This window comes from Clytia hemisphaerica, unplaced genomic scaffold, assembly GCF_902728285.1.
Source record: "Clytia hemisphaerica strain Z4C2 unplaced genomic scaffold, Clytia hemisphaerica genome assembly, whole genome shotgun sequence".
NCBI lineage: Eukaryota > Metazoa > Cnidaria > Hydrozoa > Leptothecata > Clytiidae > Clytia > Clytia hemisphaerica.
The window spans coordinates 397,402-419,681 of NW_027104287.1; the positions used below are offsets into that span (position 1 = coordinate 397,402).

Consider the following 22,280-nt stretch of genomic DNA (forward strand, 5'->3'; position numbering starts at 1 on the left):
GTAATCTTTGCACATAAAATTTTAAGATACGTAAAGATCGAAGTCCAAAGCAGTAATGTTCTTAATTACTCGCAGATTTGATTTTTCTACAATCATGGTCGTAATATTTGAGAAAAAAGGGAAATCCACCGGGAAGTTGTGAAACCACAATCGATTTGTAAGTGCTCTAAAGTAGGTTGGAAGGGTAGAGTTTTAACTCTGAGCTTTAGCATGAGACTTAAGACTTAGGAGGACCTTAGGATCTGAGGATCCAAAAGTTCAAAAATGGTCCAATAAGGCTCATAATAATAGCCTGGAGGTCTATAAACCCGAGCCAAATTGAAATATCCGATTAAATTTGAGAGATGGCCCAAAATCGACTTTCTCGCCCGAACTCCAAATTTCAAAAAACGAGGAAATAAGCTTAATTCTCAATAGATTTATTATCCACCATGATTGTAGTATCTTTTAAAATTTTACTCGAATCCAGAAAGAAAACTCTCTGACGTCAATTTATTTCGTTCCAAATATATTCAGCAATGCAATGTTTTCTAACTTTTTTTTCGTAAAAAAAATTTACTTTTTGGGAATCTCGTTGTTGACAAGAAAATCAACAAAGTAAGAAAATGTCGAATGTTGATGATCAATTTGTGAACTGTCTTTGGACACAACTTGAAGAATTATTATCCTTTCCTCCAGAAGAAAGAGAACAGATAGATATTGAAGATGTTTCGGCTTGGTTTCGCAATCGAAGTAGCCTCTTCCAATCAATTGAAAAAGGTATGTGCAAGTTTTTCAAATTGTGTTTTTTTGTAACTTGTTCGATTGATTGACTGATTGATTGATTGATTGATTGATTGATTGATTGATTGATTGATTGATTGATTGATTGATTGATTGATTGATTGATTGATTGATTGATTGATTGATTTTATTTTTCTATACAGATAGTTTGTATAGTATCATTCGCCAGGCAAGTTTAACACGTTCAAAGGCAGATCAAGTGATTGTTCATCAAGGTGATCTTGGGGATTGGTAAGAAGCTCATTTTAATGAAATTTGCGAGGAAATATAACTACCATATGTTCGGACCTTAACGAGAAAGATTTTTCATTTAGCTGGTTTTAAGGTAGTTTGCCGGATTTATCAAAATTCTGGTTTAATCATTCATTCATTCCTAGGAAAAAGTTAGTGTTGACAATTCATTTGTTTCTTCTCGCAAAATAATGCTAGTGAGAGAAAGTTGGTTGTTACTCAGAATCTGACTTTTTATGGCAGAGTACAAGTTTTTTTAAGCATAGCCAGGATGGGATTTTGGATTGAAAACAATAGATTGTGTATCCTGAGAATTGATTGTTTACACTGATTCCATCATCATTTTTTACCAGTTTTTACATCATATTACGGGGTACAGTGATGGTATATGCAAAGAAGATGCCGCAAGGTGGCGAGGAAGTGGTCCTAAGTGAAGTGCAATTTGCTAAGGGAAGTAAAGAACGGTCTCGATTCGGACAAGAGCTTAACACACTGAGTAAGTCTCTATTTTTTATTTCTATTCATGATGTAATTTTTGTTTAGACGGAAATTTAAAATCGACAGAAACACCCCGATTCTTGTCAGTTATGGCAAATTTAAACTAGAAAAAAGTTGTTCAAAATTTGTCACTACTGACAAAAACCTGGGTGTTTTCAAACCAAGTGAATCAAACTTGTTCCCTGTACAGTAATCAAGATTGATGAACACCGTACCATCCAATCTGTATAAAATTACTTCAAAAATGAAAGAACATATTTTGGTACTGATTAGTTATTTTGTGATGTCCCCTCGATATTTTGGCTAATCCTCTTGTGTCCTCTATGCTGACACTTTGGACTTTTTATACTTGAGTATTCACATCATTTTCATTGCCTTAGTCATAGTCTAAACGAAAGTCCAGTTTGGAGTTCGTCAATAGATACACAAGGTCTTTGCGCGGTTTCTTCTAACAAAATACAATCTTCCTTTACAAATACAGGAGCTGGTCGGTGTTTCGGTGAACTCAGCATCGTGAGTAAGAACTCTACAAGAATTGCCACTGTAATTGCTGATGAGCCGGCCCTCCTCATTACCGTTAGCCGTGAGCTCTACCTATCATTGGTGGGTGAGAAACACGCTGAAGAAATAGTGCAAAGATCAGCATTTATTAATATGCATCCTTTATTTCGCGGATGGTCGGCTGCGTATCGTAATCTGCTGACCGAGAATTTGCAGTACAAAAAGTTGAAGTTTGGAGAACAAATTGTTGAGCAAGGTATGATTTATCTATTGATCAATTCTTTCTTCGAGTTTGAATCAGGTAGTCACACTAAACGGCATACAGGATTACTAAACGTTTTTTCATTTTTTTGCAGTGATCATATCATAAGCCAAATCAGATGTGTTTATTGCTTCATATTTTGAACTGCTGGTAGAAACTTTACATTACATCATTTCATAACTCCTCGCATACCTAGGTGCTCCATTAGATTACATTTATTTCGTGATTGAGGGTCAAGCCAAAGTGACGATCAATCCGATCGAGCATCAGAAATCTTACCATCAACTGCTAAACAAACCACCCTCAAAGCTGGTGGAGGTCGGTGAAAATGCCGCAGCTTCGGGAATCTTCGATGATGAAGATGCAGAAGATGATGAAAATACTATCGACCCTTATAAAAGTATGTCTTGCTTTCATCAGATCTTGAAAAACGCATCTTTTATAAGAACATAATATCAGAATGTTCTTAACACTCAATCCCATACAATCCTTTTCATCTTGATTCGTAATGCGTGCAAGTTAAGTATTGTCAATAAGTGTAATTGACTTGCAAAAGCAATTAATGCAAAGGATGATGGGATTAAAAAACTCGGACAAACAGTAATTTTGATGTCTATTTTTAGAATCACTGCGGTATGCTATTTGGCAACTTGTTTTTCAGGTATTAACACAATGCAGCGGAGAGTCTTGAAGCAAACTGAGCATTTCTACGCATCAGAGCTCCGTTATCGTGAACTGGATGTCTGTACGCTAGGTGCGCAAGGGATCATTGGTGATATCGAGGCAGTTTTAGATCTTCCAAAACACATATCATCTGCATTTTGCCTCCAAGAAATGAGCTACTATCAAATGGATCGAACCAGTTTCGTGAAATTTATAATGAAGAAAAAACCAGAAACACTTGAAAAATTACGACGGGCAGTCTTTGAGAAATTGACTTACAGACATTCGCTGTTCGATAGCACCATCCCGATTTACCGTGCTTTATTGACCTTCTTTGATAAACCAAAACCAAAGGATAATCGTAAAAGCATCATCAAGATTTATAATGCAAGAAAGTCCCACAAGAAACCTACTGGTATCAACTTTTTTGAGCAATTAACTAAAGGGAAATCCATCAATGCTAAAACTGTAAGTATAAAAAACATAAAAATATAACATGCAAGATCCCTGGGAAATTTTAGAGCTTCTTGTTTCATAAGGGTTGTGTATCTTAAGGAAACTACTTTTAGGGAATTTGTTGAGACCCCTGTCTCAATAACCAAGTGAAAAATTATTCGCCAGTAAAGATTTACTCAGCTAATTTGTGCCAATTGGAATGAACAATTATTTTTTCTTTCAAATTCTATTTTCAATCGTTCCGCAGCGAAAACAATCTATACATCCACTGCGAAGACCGATGCATGAAGCTTTGCAACCGCGTGATCAGACCACCCAACCTGCGACGGACGATCAAAATAAAACGGAAAATATAAATCAAACGTAAGTTTTGAATTGAAATTAACAGAAATACTCATCTAAACCATTGACGGGATTTATAATTTTTAGTTGCAAAACTGCAGGATGCCTTGTGAAGAAACGACGACAGGGCGACGACATAACCCTATGTGAGTAAGTAATACAAGTAGTATAACTGTGTTGTGAAAAGACCAAAAGCTAATAATTATCAGTTTCTCAAACTCTTAGAATACTTTTCTTTCATTTTCAGGAAACAAGGCCGAAAAGAGGTAAGACTATACATGCATGAATCATGGCGGCGATCTCAATTAAACATACTTTAAGGGCTCTGACCATAGTCAGAAAATTGATTTTAGTATCTGAACATAAAAGTTATGTTTTAGATTCTTTAACACTTTTAACAAAGAAATGCCTTTATAAATTGCTTTTTAATCAAACCCCTTAAGAGTAGTTAAGAACTTAATTGCAAAAATGACGTTGTGAACTTTAAAAAGACGTTAATAATATGTTGCATCACCTTCTTTCATAAAAAGTGCTAAGTTTTAATGGGTAATTAACCTTTTTGTTTCGAACTTTTTCCAAACTGTCCGCAAAGAATTGAACTATTTCAAATTTTGCGGAAAATTTTTCTAAAAAGATGTGTCAAAAGTTAAGACTGTTTTTTTAAGCAAAATCCAGATGCAAAATTGATGAAAAACCACTATTTTGAAGATTTTGAGACAAAGAAGCATTTACAAAAATTTTCCGCAAAAACTTTTATTGTTCGGTAAAAGATACACCATCTACTGCGAAAATTTTTTCAAAATGTTTTTTCTTCGCCGAAAGTAAGCTCTTCAAAGTTGAAATACTCTTCCTCGCAAAAGTCTTCATTTTCTTCTTCATCAATTTTTTTCAATGTAATTTTTGAATTTTCAGATCCAGGAATAGTTTGTCTAACAGAAAATGTATAACATGCCAGGGGGGGGGTCATGCAGTTATTATATAAACACTATGACAATTACTACCGTGGTGGTATATAAACCAAAATTTGGGAAAACAGTTACTCTTAGGTGCCAAATAAACGGGGGGGTTCGAATAAATGGGGGGGTTGGAAAATTTTTGAAATTTCAATAAACGGGGGGGACCTAATTGCCGGGGGGGGGGTTGGAAATTGTACTTATGAAAACCCAAAAATAAGGTAAATATAGGCTAAAATCAGGCTTTTTGGAGCAAAATAAGGGGACTTCTTTTAGCCAACTGAAAATATTCTTTAAAATTAATAAACGGGGGGGTCCTAATAAGGTCCGGGGGGGTTGGAAAATTTTCGAAAAATTAACAAGCGGGGGGGACCGTTTATTTGGCACCTAAGAGTACTCCACCAGTGGACTAACTGCAACATGGGTGGTGCCTAAGCCCAAAATTGTCGATTTTGGTAGGATATGGTGTACTAAGTGAGCACATTTTTTAATTTTTCACTTAAAATTTTAGGTTTTTAAAAATTCCGGAAGCAAAAAAATTCAAAACATTTTTTTTCAAAGTCAAAAAAAATCACAAAATTTTTTCATTAATCAAGGCATGAAAGATATTTTAACAAACTTGGAAAATGATTGAGATATTTAACTCTTGAACGGTCGTTAATAAGTCGTACCCAGTAAAATGGTATCAAAAATGAGGAATTCAGTGAAAAAATTGCCAAATTTGGCATTTTTGGGGGTGGTATACACCAATTTTGAGGGTAAAATCAGTTAGTACACTATGGGATAACTGCAAGGGTGGTGGTGTCTGAAGAAATTGTCCAAAATTGCAGTTATTCCACATAGTGTCAAGGAGTAACTGCAAGACCCCCCCCCTAGTTTTGTTGGTTACATCAGTCAGAAAACACATTTTAAACACGGCAATTATGAAAAATTCACTATGGTCAGAGCCCTTAAACAGCTTTGTGGAAAGCTTTGTCTCTAAACTTGTTACGTCGAAAACTTAATTTTCTATTTCATTTTTAGAAACCGAGCAAACAATTCACCCCTGAAGAGTATAAAGAACTCAAAAAGAAACTCCAAGTGGCGGGAAAGACTGCATGAGAATGTTGTAGGAATATATTTATTATTTAATTTGTTCTTTTCAATTATTCAACAACACAAAAAATTCCGAAAAATATATTTTGTTAGTAACAACTACTATAGAAGAAAAAACATTTTATCGATATCCATGTTTATATACCCAACATGTATAAGATTTGTTAATAAATACGTTCAGCATTAAAGATTGCCAATAGTGTCAACTCCAATAGATTGAATCATAAATTACTGGATCTGTCATCGGGAATAAACAATAGAAAAATAATACTAGTCCTAGCACAAAAACAATGGAAACCAATTTCGGGTATTTACAATCAGGAATGCTACCAAAATCTGGAAATTCCATCATGTTGCAAAAAGCATGACATATGACAGGTCCAATTAAATGTCCAGTTCGTAAAAATAAGAATGCCGAATAAGCACCAAATAATGTAGTGTAGGAGAATTGGAAGAAGGATGATAATAAAACAGGTACTAATTCGTTTCCAGCTTTCAGTTTTTCTCGAATATGATGAAAATGTGCAACACCAAAGAAAAGTGGAGCAATAAAAATACCAGCACTGTTTCCATAGTCAGGAACTAAAAGAGGAAGCATACATGCACGAAAAATAAGCTCCTCTGAAACGGGTGCCACTACTAATGTTCTATACCATTTCAAGTCGGTATAATACTCGGTGGAGAAAATGTCAGCTTTAACTCCTTGAAAACCTTCCAGGACAAAATATAATACCAGTGGTCCAGCAAATAAAATTATAGTTAAGATTAAAGGTGCAATGGCTGCAATCAGAATTCTATTTCCATGCAATCCAAGTAACATCCAAAAGATGTTTCTTTTGCCTTCTTCCATTACAAAATAAACAAAAATCGGCCCCAAAATGCAAACAATTGATACTCTTAATATCCGCTCTTTTATAGTTTTAGGATGATCTCTTGGTAAAGTAGATTTTGTTAGGTATAAACTTCCAACATATGAAACAGCCAAAACCAAACAAGAGATTATTGCAAATCCTGCCATTATATTTTTTAATAATCTACCTGAAAGTCAAAAGTTATGTAAATACAAGAATTTTTATGAACATTCACAAAATTATTTTTGAATACCATTTTGATCAAAAATATTAATCTGGCCCTAGCCTTGTATTCAGAGCGATATAATTTGTGAGAAAAATAATTCAAATGAAAATTAAATTTTTAACACAGAGGTACGTTGAAGCCTCTGATTTCTGCTTGATAATTATTGTGGCCCCCACAAGTTCCTGTAATGCCTGATTGTAATGTCTCTAAATTTTTTTTAAGGAACACATTTATATGGAACTCGAGGCTGAAAATGGTTGGAAAAATAAGGAATTGTTGAGGAACTGCTCAGGCTGAGAATACGAAAACAAGTTAGGGAAGGGCGCTAAATCGCTCAATTAAACATTGACGGAATTTTGTCGCCCCCTTCATGTTTTTTGGGAGACAAGCTCAGTTATGCTTAGAGATATTTTAGACTCGAAGTATGTTTATCACATGCTTATTTTTCCGAAAAATTCGAGTCTCCAATTTTTCCAAAATCTTTTGTTGCTATACATGAGGATAGGGAAATAAGTAATAACAAAGATTTTTCAGGAAACAACAATTGCATTACAACAACTTCTTTTTCAGACACAAACAAACGACAATTCATGATATGCACCATTGCAATGCCTTCCAAGGAGCCAACAGCTGATTGGTTAAAAGTGATGTATTGACTGATTTTACGTCACTTAGAACCAACCTATCAACTATTGGGTCCGTGATGTAATGCCAGAAGACATTGCAGTGGTGCATATCACCATATTTTTCCATCTATAGACCTTTTTTTAAAGGGGCAGCCATGTTGAATAATTATGTACTCCAGCATAAAAACAATGATACAGCCATGCATAATTACTGTATCATGCATATTTTAAAAATTATGCATGGCTGTATCATTGTTTTTATGCTGGAGTACATAATTATTCAACATGGCTGCCTCTTTAAAAAAAGGTCTATTACACACCTCAAAAGCAAGCTCAGTAATATGCTTGTAATATGCTTATTTTTTAGACAAATTCAGGTATCAGTATGCTTATAAACGTTATGCCTATAAAAAAACATGTATTATGAAATTTCTTGATTCCAGCTTGTATGAGCAAGGTACCTCACCTGGAAATCTTCAATGCCTCCCTTGAAAAAAATACTATAATGGCACTGGGGCGCCCATTTTTCTAAAAAATGATAGAAACCATAGCTGTGTACAGAATGAATTACCGTGAGATTAATTATTAATGACTTATAAATTTTTGGGAAAATTTTTTTGAAAGTTCGCTCTTTTGTCCTAATTCAGCTGTAATAGCCTCCTTTTCAAAAATTTTCAACCCAAGACATTTTTATTCCAAAACCCCCCCCCTCCCCCACTTATTAACTTTTGAGATTTTTTCCAACACGCCCCCACCCCGCTTATTCTAATCCCCCGGCTATTAGGTACCCAAGAGTAGTTGTATATTCATTTGAGGGTTATGCCATGTGTTATGGCCTCCACTGATGCAAGTTACCCAATCTCACGGTAGTAACCATCTTGATTGAAAGCTCAAAGTCTAATATTTCCTGTTGCGTTGGGACCTGTGTGGAAGGCCCCCCCAGCGGCACCCCTAATCGCTAATCACGCCATCACGCAAAAAAGTATTCTCCATCACGCATCACTTAAATCGCTAATATTTGTCATCACGCAAAAAATAGCGAAAAATAGCCGCCAAAATCACGCATCATGCCAAAATCTTCATCACGCCAAAAAAATCTCTAATCAGGCCATCACGCAAGAAAAAAGTCCCAATCACGCCATGACGAAAACCGCTGGGGGCCTCCTGTGGTGCATACAGTACCCTTTCCTTATTACACGAATATACTACTAGGCAAGTATTCAACGGCCTTGAAATCAACACGCAAAAAATTAATACAAATTTTATTTGCTTTTTCAAGGACACCACGGCTGGTTTTTATCAAGGGGGTTTTTATTTGTGTTATTAAAATGACTAGTAATATTTGTGTAATAAGGTAGTTAGTTTTTTGTTTGATTATTTTGTTTTGTGAGTGAAATTTATGTCAGTTTTAGGATTAAAAGGCAGCTTGCTTAAGGTTTGTTTGAAAATATTCCGAATCAGATTTTGCTGAATCTGTCTATCACCCCTGTATGCCTTACAAATAGAGGAATAACCTGCCAACCCTATGTCTTTTGATTAAAAAAAAAGACTTTTCACAGTTTATAAGACTATAAAAAATCACTTTTTGACATAACTCGAAAGCTGCTCTTTCTACCCTTGTAACATCTAGTTAAAGAATGCATTATCTAGTAAAATGCGTTGAATTGACGAGGAAGTACAAACAGGAACTATAATGATATGATTTTTATTAATTTTGAACAATCTTTTTTTAATTTCCGGCAGTTTCCCATTTTCTCACTGCTTCCTGACCGCCATGTTTGTTGTTGTGTTTCCTTTCTGTTCACGTGTAGCACTGGCCTTAAATAGAGAAAACGGAAATGTTGATTTACCGAAAACGGACCTGACACTGCTAAAGCTTCAAGTTTCGAGTTTTTGCTTTTGTTCACAACCTGTTTTGTTTGTTTTATGTCTTGTTTTTGTTTGATATTTGAGATTTTGAGTTATTGAAAGTGATCAATTGATAGTTTTAAAGTGATTCATGACGATTGGACCAATAGAAATTTGTACATTTCATCTTTTCCGTAGTAAAAATAGGTGTGTTGTGGTCGTGCCAAGTAAGAGTTGTCGTTTTTCTTTTTGATGTAGATCGGCCTTTATGGCTCTTCTCCATTGTTAAAAGGCGATTACATGTAATTAATGGGGAAAGGCTTTGCGGTGGAGTGCTTAATATGTAACGGAAAACAAGCAAGAATCGGTGGCGCAGCAACAAACTGTCGACTGGGAAAGTTTGAGTTGAGATATTTGAATACTGCGGAGAAAGCTTCATAAACTCAAAATGTTGCGAACCACTCAATCCCTCTCCAAACTTGGAAAAGCATCTAAAGAAGCTTTGAAGGCTTTCACTCCTGCATGCTCAAGATTATCCACTTCATCCTCACAATGTTCCACTGCCGAACCAGATGGAGAACCCGAATTTTTGGAAATGGTGAAAGATTTTGCTGATAACGCACACTCTTTAGCCTTGGATAAACTTTTATCTGCCAAGCCACAACCAGGAAAAAGAGCAGAAGAAGCTGCTGTCCGTGAGAAACATATAAGAGGTATATATTGCTTAGTTTTACACAACGGTTTAAAACCACTAATGCTTGAGTGTGTACTTTACTAGGACCCTGCCGACGCACCGGACTGTCCGGTGTATTTGTCCAGTGGCAAAAAGTATCCTTTCGCTACACCGGACGCAATAAGTCCGGTGTCAGTCCGGTGTTGCATGTAGGGAATTTTGGACGCCGGACATTTATGAAACGAAAAATTAAGAAACACACCGGACGCACCGGACTTGTCATGTCTGGTGTGTTTTGATTGTCCGGTGGGAAAAAATAGCCTTCTCCGACACCGGACATCCGACTTCCTTAAGTCCAGTGTAGAGATTGTCCGGTGGTAAAAAAATTCTCATTTTACACCGGACTTTTGCGTGTCCGGTGTACGTTAAGTCCGGTGCGTCGGCAGGGTCCTACTTTACTTTACACACTTATTTTTGCGCATGACTATTTATTAAGAGATAAAATTTTCACAATTGTTTGCTTTTGTTGCTATTTTACTGCCAAACTATGTATGTTGGTTGTTAAATACGCTTTATTTAGTGCTTCTTTTTTATGATGGTGGTAAACATGTTAGAGTCTTTTGACATTGTTTTGAATTTAATACACCTTTCCTGTAATTCAAACTTCTCAGAAATTAGCCAGGGGTTGCCTGCGAGGGGTTGGGGAAAGTGGGTTTTCAGCTTCTAACTTTGGGCCGGCTATTCCAGAATTTGTCTGTACTGTAACAGGGGGGCGTACGACACAGGATTTCAGAGGGCAAAAGTTTTCACCAAAATTCAAAAATGTACCATGAGATTGGGTAACTTGCATATCAGTGGAGGCTTACATGCATAGCCCTCAGATGAATGACCTCGCTGGTCATTAAATAATGCAAAGTTAAATCAAAACAAAAATGGTAGACTAGAGCTGCGACCCAAGCCACGTACCGTGAATGGTCCTAAATCCGACAGCCCTGCCTAATTCAGTTCGGCAAATTGCACAGATCCGCAACGCTGCGAAATTCTGCATCTTTAACGTTGTGATATTCCGCAAGGTTGCAAAATTCCGCAGCTTTACTGCTGCATAAATTTGCAGCTCTGGCCTTTGGACCAAAATCCGCATCGCAGGGCCTGGACCGGGGTCCCAAAATAATTTGCATTTTGAAGAACAACCCAAAAGGAAACTTTTCACCCTAGCATTTTAATTTCCTACCTAGCGATTATTCACAATCATTCTTGGAAGAAATGCTACTTCGTTCAAAATACGGTACTTTGTTCAAGAAAGCAAGTTTTTGCCTGATTTTGCATGTGTTTTAGAAGAAAATTGGTAGGCGCTCATAATTTTTAAAATCACAAGCTTCAATTGAAAGCGTTGCGTAAAATAGCAGCGCAACTATGGGGAAACGCTGCATAAAACCGCAACGTTGTGGAGCGAATCTATGCAATTTACCGAACTGAATTCCGATGGGGTCTTTAAATCAAATAACATTTGTTAACGTTTTAAACACAAACAATTCAGAATATTAAAAGGTAATTATTTGAAATTACTGATAATTTTTACAACTCACACTTTTCTATCACATTGATTGACATCGTGACATTTTAAAGCCATTTTTGGATGTTTTGTTTCAAGAATTCTTGCAATAGTTTATTGTTTAACTTGGAGAGGAAATGTTTGTAAACATTGAAATTTTTTTTAAATCAGTTATTTGGGGGGTCGGAATTAGGCAGAGCTTTCAGCTTTAGGACAACTCACAGTAGTTTATTTGTTTTGAAATTGTGCTGCTTTGATTGGTCAGTCATTTGATGGCTATGCAAGTTTCCCTCAACTGATGCTAGTTACCCAACTTCACAGTATGTCGTCCGACAGGGATAATGAAAATTTTCTGGAATCAGCACTTTTGATAACAATCTATGTTTGGCAAAAAATTTTCAGGGTAGTATAATATCATGAATAGAAAGAACATATTAAAATTTGAGGGGATTTTGATTGACAGAGCTTTTAAAAAGAAAAGCTCAAAAAAAACAACTTTCCCTAAGGAGCAAAAACGGGTTTGTTTACCTCTCAAGACCAAACGCTGGAGAGCATCAAAATAATGCCAGGCGCATCTGTTTTGTGAATTACAGGAAATTTTTTCCCTGACACTGTTTGCAAAGTATTTTTGGTATTTTGCAATGGGGCAAAATTATTTTAAAGGGAACCAAAAAGTGCATCTGGGAGCTAAAAATTTTTTTTCAGTTAACATTTTCAAATTTATATGTATCATTTCTCATAGTATCTTAAACTTGTTTGCATTGTTTTAGCGCTACAGCACTTCCGAAACATGATTTTTCCATTTTTCAGGCTAAAAAGCCTTGAAATTAAAGCTTTTACAGTAAGCCTAAAAAACAGCCACAGCCATATCACAAAAAATACAACAAATGCTGCAGTTTTAGTTATTCAAAATCCAACATAGGCCAACAATTGATCAAGAAAACTCATTTACAGCATGTTTGGCCTTCCCTGGATTGAACGGTTGAGGATTTTATCTTCCGAAAATCTTGGTTACGGAATGACGGAAAAATTAAAAATGCTGTAAAGTTTTAAGGAAACATTTTTAGAGTAAATTATTTGGCAAGTTTCTACCTCTTACTGAGTACTTTCAAACCAGGCATAAATTAACTGCCATTTGGGGGAAGACTGATTTTTAATTGAGAAATCATTTTTGGTTACGGATGACAGAAAATTATCTTACTTTTGACCTTGATCACTGATTAGATATTTCAGTACAAAAATTAATTTTAATATTAAAAATCATCCCCTAAATTTCGTACTTTGGCCGAAATTCTAGTATACCATACTGATTATCTTTGAAATGTAAAATGAGAGCCATATTTTATGTCCCAATCGTAATTTGATGCGTAGTTGCATGCTGACCCCATCCTGTTTTAACCTGTTTTCTTTGCATGTAAGATCAAGTTAATGACAACGTCGGTATGTATGTTGTACAACAATTCCTCTTTAACGTACATTTGCATTAAATGTATTTTAAAAATACCAGCAAGTTACATCTATAAAGCGAATGACCTTATTCAAGTGATGGAATTTTGAAGACGAGCTTTTTACTGTAACTCATGCATTTCTTATTAATCCCGTTTTGATGTCTTAGTCTGATCTGATTTCAATGTTGTTGTCTTTTATTTTCAAGGTATTTTGGACATCATCAAACCTACGAATACAGCCTTATCAGTTACATTCCCAATTCGAAGAGATAATGGAGAAATCGAATTGGTCAGAGGATATCGTGCACAACACAGTCACCATCGTTTACCCACTAAAGGAGGTTAGCACTTACCTTTCCCCGATTAGAGCTATATTCGAATCTCTCTGTAAAACGAACAGATAAAATGGCGATAAATTTAGCGAGGTATCTGTATATAACTATATTTACAGTATCTGAAGGGATCCTGAGTAAACTCTTGCAATGATTTTAGTTAACCCTAATTGTATCCCACAAGCTTCTGATTTTCTTTTGTAATAAACAGATTTCCATGACCTTTCGTTATAAATAAATTCTTTACCTTACTTTTCGAGACGAGATGGAGTTTTTACAAGCTCTTATTTGATTTGGTTGGTCGTTAACCAGTAATAAAACAATTTTGTTACTTTTTCTAAAGAACGCTTCATTTTTATTACTTCAAATGACCAATTATCAAAGTATCTTATAAAAACTTCATCTCATCTGTACTTTTCCCAGGTATTCGATACGCTATGGACGTCAACATGGACGAAGTTCAAGCTTTGGCAATGTTGATGACCTTCAAATGTGCTGTTGTCGACGTTCCATTCGGTGGTGCTAAAGGTGGCATCAGAATCAACAAGGGTGACTACTCTGTAAGCTTTCACTGAAATATATACTGTCCAAAATTTCCCGCAAATGATTTAAATGGGGTATTTCTTATGTTTTGGGTGCGTGTATCCGTTTAATGTATATAATGGCTCCTTGTTTTATAACACCTTTTTTCTATTATTCAGGAAAATGAAGTTGAAAAAATCACCCGTCGTTTCACCGTCGAATTGGCCCGTAAAGGCTTCATCGGTCCCGGTATCGACGTGCCAGCCCCTGACATGGGTACTGGCGAAAAAGAAATGGCCTGGATGGCTGACACTTTTGCCATGACTCATGGGTATGGAGACATTAATGCATCGGGATGTGTTACCGGAAAACCTATCAGTCAGGGTGGTATTCATGGCCGTACAGCTGCCACCGGAAGAGTAAGTATTTTTTACTTTATTATTTGCTACCCTTTCCGGACAGGGGGGGTCTTGCAGTTACTCCTTGACACTATGTGGAGTAACTGCAATTTTGGACATTTTCTACAGACACCACCACCCTTGCAGTTATTCCATAGTGTACTTACTGATTTTACCCTCAAAATTGGTGTATACCACCCCCAAAAATGCCAAATTTGGCAATTTTTTCACTGAATTCCTCATTTTTGATACCATTTTACTGGGTACGACTTATTAACGACCGTTCAAGAGTTAAATATCTCAATCATTTTCCAAGTTTGTTAAAATATCTTTCATGCCTTGATTAATGAAAAAATTTTGTGATTTTTTTTGACTTTTGAAAAAAATGTTTTGAATTTTTTTGCTTCCGGAATTTTTAAAAACCTAAAATTTTAAGTGAAAAATTAAAAAATGTGCTCACTTAGTACACCATATCCTACCAAAATCGACAATTTTGGGCTTAGGCACCACCCATGTTGCAGTTAGTCCACTGGTGGAGTAACTGTTTTCCCAAATTTTGGTTTATATACCACCACGGTAGTAATTGTCATAGTGTTTATATAATAACTGCATGACCCCCCCCTGTTCCGGAGCTTAGTTAATTTAAAAGGGAAATTTTTAACTCGACATTTAATTTTTTGTCTTTTGTACAATGAGAAAGTATGACATATGCGTGATGACTTTTTCTCATTCATAAGACTTTATCGCCCAAGCTTTTGAAATTATAAACCATTCTTTCTTTTCATAAAATGTTACCTAATTCGATTAATGTCATAAAAGAAATGTGCTATTGTAATCCCGTTTTATTGCAACACTTTTGTTCAAAAGTGATTACTATAAGAAAGCCGTGCGTGTTACCACTTTCAAGCGAAACGAAAAAAAAAGAATTCGGAAACTTAGAAAGCATGTGTACCAAGTGCACCAAATTCAATAAGTGACACCCAACAAAGTTTGAGTTTAGCTTCCCTCGTTTCAATAGGATACGATTCTTTAAAAATCTAAAGAACTCTAGTAATACGAGCCTGCTAACAAACCGGCTTTGAAAAGGTGTGTATGGGTCAATCAAAGGGTGGTGTTTTTTAATCAACCATGTACATTATTCTAGTGGTTGATTAAATCCATTAGTTTTAAATGATCACTTTTAACTAGCACTTTAAGAACCCATTCGCCGTGCAAGCTCATCCAAAGTTGCACAATTTCACATTACTGTATAGTCAATAAACTGCTATTAAAGCTTTAAATTATGTAGTCGCTCGTCAACGAACGATAGAGTTAGCTAATTGATACATGTGTTCATTTCGAAAATATTTCACGAGACCTACCTCTCCCAGTCTGGATGGGTTAGTTTTTCAAAACCAAATAAAAATTCCTTCTGCTTGGTTCTTCGTTGTATTAACTTTGCATAAAACGATAACCCAAAAAATATCTACACTTCACTTTTTTCTGAACATCTTTTATAACTATTCGCATTTGCTCGCTAATGATTCAAGTAGGCGTGTTCTACAGGCCGGAAACGTTTTGGATCTAGCAGACACTGTGGATTTACATTAATTACTGTATACAATTACTTTATTGAATAGGGTGTGTACCACGGTATCGACAACTTCATCAAAGACGAATATTACGCTAGCTTGGTCGGTTTGACACCCGGTTTGGAAGGCAAGAATTTTATTGTGCAAGGTTTTGGAAATGTCGGTCTCCACACGTGCCGTTACTTGCACCGTTTTGGTGCCAAATGTATCGGTGTCATCGAGTGGGACGGTAGCATCTACAATGCTGACGGTATCGACCCTAAAGACTTAGAAGACTACAAATTGGTATGTAAATATATAATTGGAGTCAGTCATATTGCTTACTGATGTTGTTGTATACATCACTTACGAAAAGGGTCCCTCGAAGGAATTAAACGAATTACTAAATTTCAATGGTGCGTTTGGCCTTTTTTGTTTCCTTTAAGAAATAGTTTTATTCTGGATGTAATAGGTAAATTTTTGTGAACTTATTTTTCTTATTCACAGGAAAATGGCACAATCCGAGGTTTCCCAGGAGCACAAGACACCACAGAAGATTTAATGATTGCTGAATGTGATATCTTAATCCCTGCTGCCAACGAACGTCAAATCACTAAGAAGAACGCTCATTTGATTCAAGCCAAGGTATGAAAAGGAACTCTTGGTCGGGAAAAAGTTTGGCTCTCTGTTTAAACCACAAGTTTCGACTGAAGTTAGGCACCTTTTTAGTCTCGTTGATGCAGACCAAACTGTAAATAATCAAAGCCTGTCCGTTTTGAAATGAAATAAGAGGGGTTGATAATATTTTGGTAAAATTGATTCAAACCGGTAGTTAAAAAATTTGGTATTATCAACCTCGTTGGAAAGATAATTTAAGTGGCTGGTGGTTTAAATCTCTAAAGTCTGAAAAAATTCGAAAATGAAGACGAAATAAAATGAAGAAGGTATGACACTTCCTACTGGACTAAAAATCTTGAATTTACACTTTGAGACTTTGAGCTTCGCTGATTTCAAATATATTATATCAATATATATATCAATTTTTTCATGTTTCAGTCAGTTCAAAATTCACAGCCCACAAAATGAGGTCCATTTTTAGCCTTGTCACCAGTCTTTTATACGGTCTGAAAAACGGACTATACGCCGATCAAAGAAAACGCATGGACACTTCACCGCCACTACCCAATATTTAGATTTTACAAAGAGGGTTCGCTTCTACTCATCGATTATATTTTTCTTGCAAAATGTAATGCCTTTAGACTATCATCTCCGTTGGACTTATTTTTAAGAAATGATTACTTTTTGCCCTCCTTTTGTCATTTTCGCTGTATGAAATCGATGTTGTGTCCATTTCTAAGGTTATAATATCGTTCATTCCTTTTTCAAGTAACCACCACTATAACGCGTCATCGAGGATTTCACGCCTCCTTATGGCTAGTTCAAAGTTATATTATTATATTATTATAATTCGTTTTAATCTAGTTGACAAAGCTTCTTTTTGCCCAGTAATTAATAAAATTTCGTCATTTATTCTAAGCCTACATCTTGTTTACCAAGCTACCATTGAGATTATTCTACTCAAGACAGCTCAAATACAGATCTGTAAAGCCCGAAGGGCTAGATTTGCGGCCTTTATCGAAAAGTGAAGCAAGTTTTGGTAGGATTTACTACCAAAGAAATCACGTGACAACAAGCAATTTCACTGGTTTGAGAGATGCGAAATAGCGTTTGCCGCCTAATTTTTTTGATCTTGCGCTCTGAAAACAATTAAAATGCTAGATCCTATCCATCGGCACGAAATTTAAAAAGTCAAATTTTTGCTTCAATTTTTTTTGCTGGAGAAAGCTTAAAGTTGCCTATCTAGCCCTTCGGGCTTTACAGATATCTGTGCTCAAATATCGCTTTCTTGATATTTGAAGTCATCGCTTATAATATAAATTTCAAACCACTGAAGATAATGCCGACGATTGTTATTACTTGTTTAGTACCTTTTAAACGCGATATTTAATTGGTCATTAGATTTTATCCTTAATATCGAATACATAAAGCTTGCATAATCATACCACTTTAGATTATTGCCGAAGGTGCTAACGGACCAACTACACCAGCTGCCGACAAAATCCTTCAAGAACGAAAACGCCTGGTTATCCCTGATTTGTACATCAATGCCGGTGGTGTGACCGTTTCCTACTTCGAATGGTTGAAGAACTTGAACCACGTTTCGTACGGTCGTTTGACATGGAAATACGAAGAAGAATCCAACTTAAACCTCTTGGATTCCGTCCAACAATCTCTCCAAACCAAATTCAATGATGACATCCCCATCACCGCTTCGCCAGCTTTCCAAGACAAAATTAAGGTCAGTTAAGCGTACAACCACCTAAAGGGCCAAATTATGTTCTTCAGGGTTGCTTTGTCGCTTTTGTGAAAATTTTTGTCAGCACCCCTGTGGTTGACCGGAAAAACTTTTCATTGTGAGGAAACCTCGTCACATACCTTAAAATGTCGTCACTTTTCTTCAAGTTTTGAGGTAAGAGATTTGAGCTACAGAAGCAGAACTAAATTGAATGGTTTTACAAGCTCTCGGCGATAGTCTCAAGGCACTCGAAATTATTCAAATTATTGGCATTGATTAAAAGTGATGCATCAGAGACCATTTTCAGTATTTTCAGTATACCAAAATCATTTTACGTTGTTCAAAAGTAAAGCGAGCATGAATTGTTCTCTCTACGTTCTGGGCGACCTGTACTGTCATTTATTAGGTGAATCCTGGTGATTTAATGACAAACTTTTTTGTTTTCATTGCAGGGAGCATCGGAAAAAGACATCGTACACTCTGGTTTAGCCTTCACTATGGAACGATCTGCCAAAGTAAGTGCAACATTCAAACTAGTGTCAGATTTTTTCTTGATAAGTAAATCGCTTGGTCATTGGTGACGGTTATATGGGTCTTCCCTGGAAGGGAAATGGCATACTATTTTATCATTGTTTTTTGATTCACCGAATTCTAAATATGAGCTGCTGGTAATACAAGGCATATGTAGCCCTTTTTTCAAACCTGCTTGTTGCTAGCCTGTAGCAGTCCCTACTCCTGGGTCCTAGAAAAGAGTTTCCCTCTTTGAAGTGAATTTTCTCGAGTTCTATGAACTTTTAAAGAGTCAATCTTTTTTGCATCGGAAATAAGATAAACTTAAATTTTGAGGGGTCATTTGTCAAATTTGGTCAACTAAAAAATGAAGGTATCAAACCATCATAAAGAAAGCCTTTCTTCTATCAAAAAGCTTCAATCAGAAATATAGCCGCCAATCTCTACTCTCAAATGATTCGAAACATACACGATTAACTGTTCCTGCAAAAACTCTGCAAACTTCCTGCAACTGCTCTGGAAAAATGGAAATACAATTCGTGAATGATAAAGAAATATTTGTGTCTTTGTCTTACAATAAATTTAATACCCTCGTTTTTCGCATTTTTCGAATTGTTTTGAAAAGTAAGGCTTTAACATTCAGGCCGTAACTTTTGATCTAGTTGATCAAATTTGACAAACGACCCCTCAAAATTTAAGTTTATCCTTCCTCTGTTCAGTGCAAAAGGATTGATTCTTTAATTTAAAAGCACATAGAACTCGAGAAAATTCGCTTCGAAGAAGGGGATTTTTTCTGGACACCCTGTATTGCATTTGACAATAGGTCTTTTCATAAATTATTTTGACTGCAACGACTGCGTCATTTTGAAACCTTTACCAAGGTGAATATATCCTTTGAGACTTTAGTGGTACTTTTATAAATAAAGTAAACTTTTTATGAACTCCTTTTGGAATCAATTACCATAGCAATATTTTGAAAACGAGGGAAAGCGTTTCTCGTGACGTAATTAATGAAAAGGTCTATAGTAGGGTGACGACGTTAGAAACCTTGGCACAGAAAGATAGAAAAATCGAGGGGGTGTTGTTTTTGCAGGCTAGCTTGTTACTTATTGTTATGCAAAACTCCGTTTTTCTTTTAGCGTATCATGGCCACTGCACAAGCATACGAACTTGGTTTGGACGTACGTTCTGCCGCTTACGTTGTCGCTTTGGAAAAGATCTACAACACTTACTCTGAAGCTGGTCTTACTTTCAGTTAAGCCGTCTAAACTTTTCTTAACTTTTTAACAACACGCAACATGATTTTATGACTTAGGAAAAATTTATTTAGCTCGTCTACTGCAGTTCTGCTGGTGAGACGAGAACGTGTTGTAGTTAAGGTTTTTAACAAAAACTGATATGCCAAATTTGTATTTAGATTTTCTTTTTAACTTTGCTTTTCCTTTTTAACTTTTATTCAGTTAACGTTAACGTTTTTGTCCTAATTGAAATTTTGAGATATTTTTACTATGAAGTCCTCAATAATATTATATATTTGTAATTTTTTGCAGCTTTTTACAGTTATACTGCTTAAGATTTTTACGGAGATGATCTGAAGGTGACTGGTAGCCAAGCTATTGTTTTTGATTATTTTTCTCTATGATTAAAGAATCTGTATTTTATTCCTGAAATAAAAAGACAATGTATTTATCTGGAATTACTAACAAGTGTTTCATTTTTTTATTCTTCTCTGCTTTTTTCCACTTGTTGGATGATCCTGATCATTCTTTATCGACGATTGCTCCTGGCTGGTTTAGCGTTCGGCCTGTTCCTGTAGATAAAATGATTGAAATAAGTCATCAGATTTTATTTCTGTTAAATGTACAGTCCTTGAACCAAGGATATATGTATCATTCTTGCTTGTAACTTTTCTTTTCAAAATAAAATAAAAACACAATTGGCAGCTGCTATTAAAAAGGACGATTCCTTACCATTGATAATGTGACAGGTTGGTATGTCGATCTTCAGCCAATTGTCTAAATTCACCTCTCTAAAACGTTAAAAATCATTTATGTGAAGTAATTGAACGAAAATCATTTGCGTTGCGATTGTTTGCTTGGGGCATTAATGTGACGAAACCCTATCAAACACGTATCCCGCCCACTTTTTTTATAGCAACACACGTTTTCATAAAGCTAACTGATTTGTTACTAAGCTACATTCTTTTTGGACACCCTATCTTTTGCCTAACATTGTCTCCATAACGAACTCTCTTTTGTAAAAACATTGAAACGTTTCATATCTTCATTGTGTAAACGGGACATAAGCTGTCTATAAATGACCTTGGAATGTTTCTAAAAAGACTATACAAAGGAGCTTTTATACAAAAAGAATTATAGTTTTAGAACACGTTATGTCATCACTTTTTTATATCATGTCAATGTCTTGAGCTAAGCTTTTTTTAAATCAACAGCAAAGAGTTTGACTACTTCGCTAAACCTTTATATCTATGAAACCACATGCGATGTGCTTGAACAATTTACACGTGGTTCCAAGCGACTATTCTGTTATCGCTCTCCAAAATCATTTCCTATCTAGAGATTTAACAATACACACAAAAATATCCCTTTTGAACCCATCAAAAATATTTGACACAACAAGAAAAACCCGCCAAGATTTTTTTGTGATGAAGCTGCGACATTTTATTTAGCTGGTTACAGCACTGATGGTGGTTGGCTCAAAGGTTGGTATAACCGAAGATGTACTAAAAAAGTTTAGGTGCTAAGAACAACAGAAGACTGGGCTGCAATTGATGCTTCAATATTCATTACCTGGATTTTATAGTTTCGTTGAATGGGGGCACTATTGGCGCGTTTCTCGTCCTTTTTGATTTGGAGATGCCAGCCTGTTTGATCCCAATTCGCTTTTCCATAAGTTGTTCTTCTTCTATTGGTGCACTAAGAAAGAAAAACGATTCTTTTAGCACACTTTCGTTGCTAGTTATACTAGTATTTTTCTCTCTCACATTCATTGCAAAATCCTAAGGCGTTATCTGCGTGGTATTATCCCCAATGAGTGAGGACTAGGCGGCGGAACCATGCTGTGTACTCATAAATCTACCATTCCATCATAAATCAAAGAAAAAACTCTTTTTACCGTAGCTGGTCTCCACAAATATGCTAGGTTACTGGTACCTTCTGGTGACATTGTTCCAATGCCAACAAACTCTGTTGGACCCAGAACTTGTGTGTTATGATCGCAAATACCATCTGGACCTATAGTAGAGATATACAAAGAAATCAATTAGATTTCGGTTTGTTACTCTCATGAGCATGAGAGGTTAAGAAGAAGTGGAGAAGACGGAGAAGATAGACTTACTCACCAGTAAAAAGAACAGGTCCTTTACCATCTTTCTTTATGTTGATCAAGTTTGACATTTTCAAATGGCGGTGCTGGGTCATCCTGGCCAGCAGGAGGAAGTGAAATGTTTTTTACTATTGTTAATATTTTTGTTTTCAAACTGCAGGTATGGTAATTTTATTTGACGTCAAATATTTTTACAACATTTTTTACAGCCATGTCTATTTATACGCCCCGTTTCTACGCCCACAAAGCGCCTCGCCGC

The 22,280-nt window shown here is 35.9% G+C and overlaps 4 protein-coding genes across 4 annotated transcripts; 2 read left to right on the top strand and 2 right to left on the bottom strand.

The window, feature by feature from the left end:
- The first annotated feature begins 553 nt into the window (after window positions 1-553).
- LOC136817022 (cGMP-dependent protein kinase, isozyme 2 forms cD4/T1/T3A/T3B-like) lies at window positions 554-5,815 on the top strand. The gene is made up of 9 exons (XM_067073367.1): window positions 554-759; window positions 927-1,014; window positions 1,368-1,510; window positions 1,994-2,269; window positions 2,472-2,675; window positions 2,937-3,406; window positions 3,642-3,757; window positions 3,984-4,002; window positions 5,713-5,815. The coding sequence occupies exons 1-9, from the start codon at window positions 606-608 to the stop codon at window positions 5,788-5,790; spliced, it is 1,548 nt and encodes a 515-aa protein (XP_066929468.1). The 5' UTR covers window positions 554-605; the 3' UTR covers window positions 5,791-5,815.
- On the bottom strand, window positions 5,809-6,861 carry LOC136817023 (CAAX prenyl protease 2-like). The gene has a single exon (XM_067073368.1). It carries the CDS (start codon window positions 6,800-6,802, stop codon window positions 5,987-5,989), a length of 816 nt encoding a protein of 271 aa, XP_066929469.1. The 5' UTR covers window positions 6,803-6,861; the 3' UTR covers window positions 5,809-5,986.
- A 2,479-nt stretch (window positions 6,862-9,340) lies between these two features.
- LOC136817025 (glutamate dehydrogenase, mitochondrial-like) lies at window positions 9,341-20,372 on the top strand. The gene is made up of 9 exons (XM_067073369.1): window positions 9,341-10,048; window positions 13,215-13,349; window positions 13,764-13,900; window positions 14,042-14,281; window positions 15,880-16,116; window positions 16,318-16,455; window positions 17,882-18,169; window positions 18,619-18,681; window positions 19,816-20,372. The coding sequence occupies exons 1-9, from the start codon at window positions 9,784-9,786 to the stop codon at window positions 19,933-19,935; spliced, it is 1,623 nt and encodes a 540-aa protein (XP_066929470.1). The 5' UTR covers window positions 9,341-9,783; the 3' UTR covers window positions 19,936-20,372.
- LOC136817027 (protein SPMIP2-like) lies at window positions 20,370-22,247 on the bottom strand. The gene is made up of 5 exons (XM_067073371.1): window positions 22,038-22,247; window positions 21,812-21,930; window positions 21,487-21,612; window positions 20,647-20,705; window positions 20,370-20,486 (listed from the first exon to the last, which is right to left on the bottom strand). The coding sequence occupies exons 1-5, from the start codon at window positions 22,114-22,116 to the stop codon at window positions 20,444-20,446; spliced, it is 426 nt and encodes a 141-aa protein (XP_066929472.1). The 5' UTR covers window positions 22,117-22,247; the 3' UTR covers window positions 20,370-20,443.
- Between the last annotated feature and the right edge of the window lie 33 nt (window positions 22,248-22,280).

Coding starts and splice junctions, on each gene's coding strand:
- LOC136817025 (XM_067073369.1), top strand. CDS start 9,784: ATGTTGCGAACCACTCAATCCCTCTCCAAACTTGGAAAAGCATCTAAA. Junction 16,117..16,317: donor ACTTAGAAGACTACAAATTG/GTATGTAAATAT, acceptor TCTTATTCACAG/GAAAATGGCACAATCCGAGG. Junction 18,682..19,815: donor CTATGGAACGATCTGCCAAA/GTAAGTGCAACA, acceptor TTTTTCTTTTAG/CGTATCATGGCCACTGCACA.
- LOC136817022 (XM_067073367.1), top strand. CDS start 606: ATGTCGAATGTTGATGATCAATTTGTGAACTGTCTTTGGACACAACTT. Junction 1,015..1,367: donor CAAGGTGATCTTGGGGATTG/GTAAGAAGCTCA, acceptor ATTTTTTACCAG/TTTTTACATCATATTACGGG. Junction 2,676..2,936: donor TACTATCGACCCTTATAAAA/GTATGTCTTGCT, acceptor CTTGTTTTTCAG/GTATTAACACAATGCAGCGG.
- LOC136817023 (XM_067073368.1), bottom strand. CDS start 6,802: ATGGCAGGATTTGCAATAATCTCTTGTTTGGTTTTGGCTGTTTCATAT.
- LOC136817027 (XM_067073371.1), bottom strand. CDS start 22,116: ATGACCCAGCACCGCCATTTGAAAATGTCAAACTTGATCAACATAAAG. Junction 20,706..21,486: donor AACGAAACTATAAAATCCAG/GTAATGAATATT, acceptor TTAACGTTTTAG/AGAGGTGAATTTAGACAATT. Junction 20,487..20,646: donor AACCTGTCACATTATCAATG/GTAAGGAATCGT, acceptor TTTTATCTACAG/GAACAGGCCGAACGCTAAAC.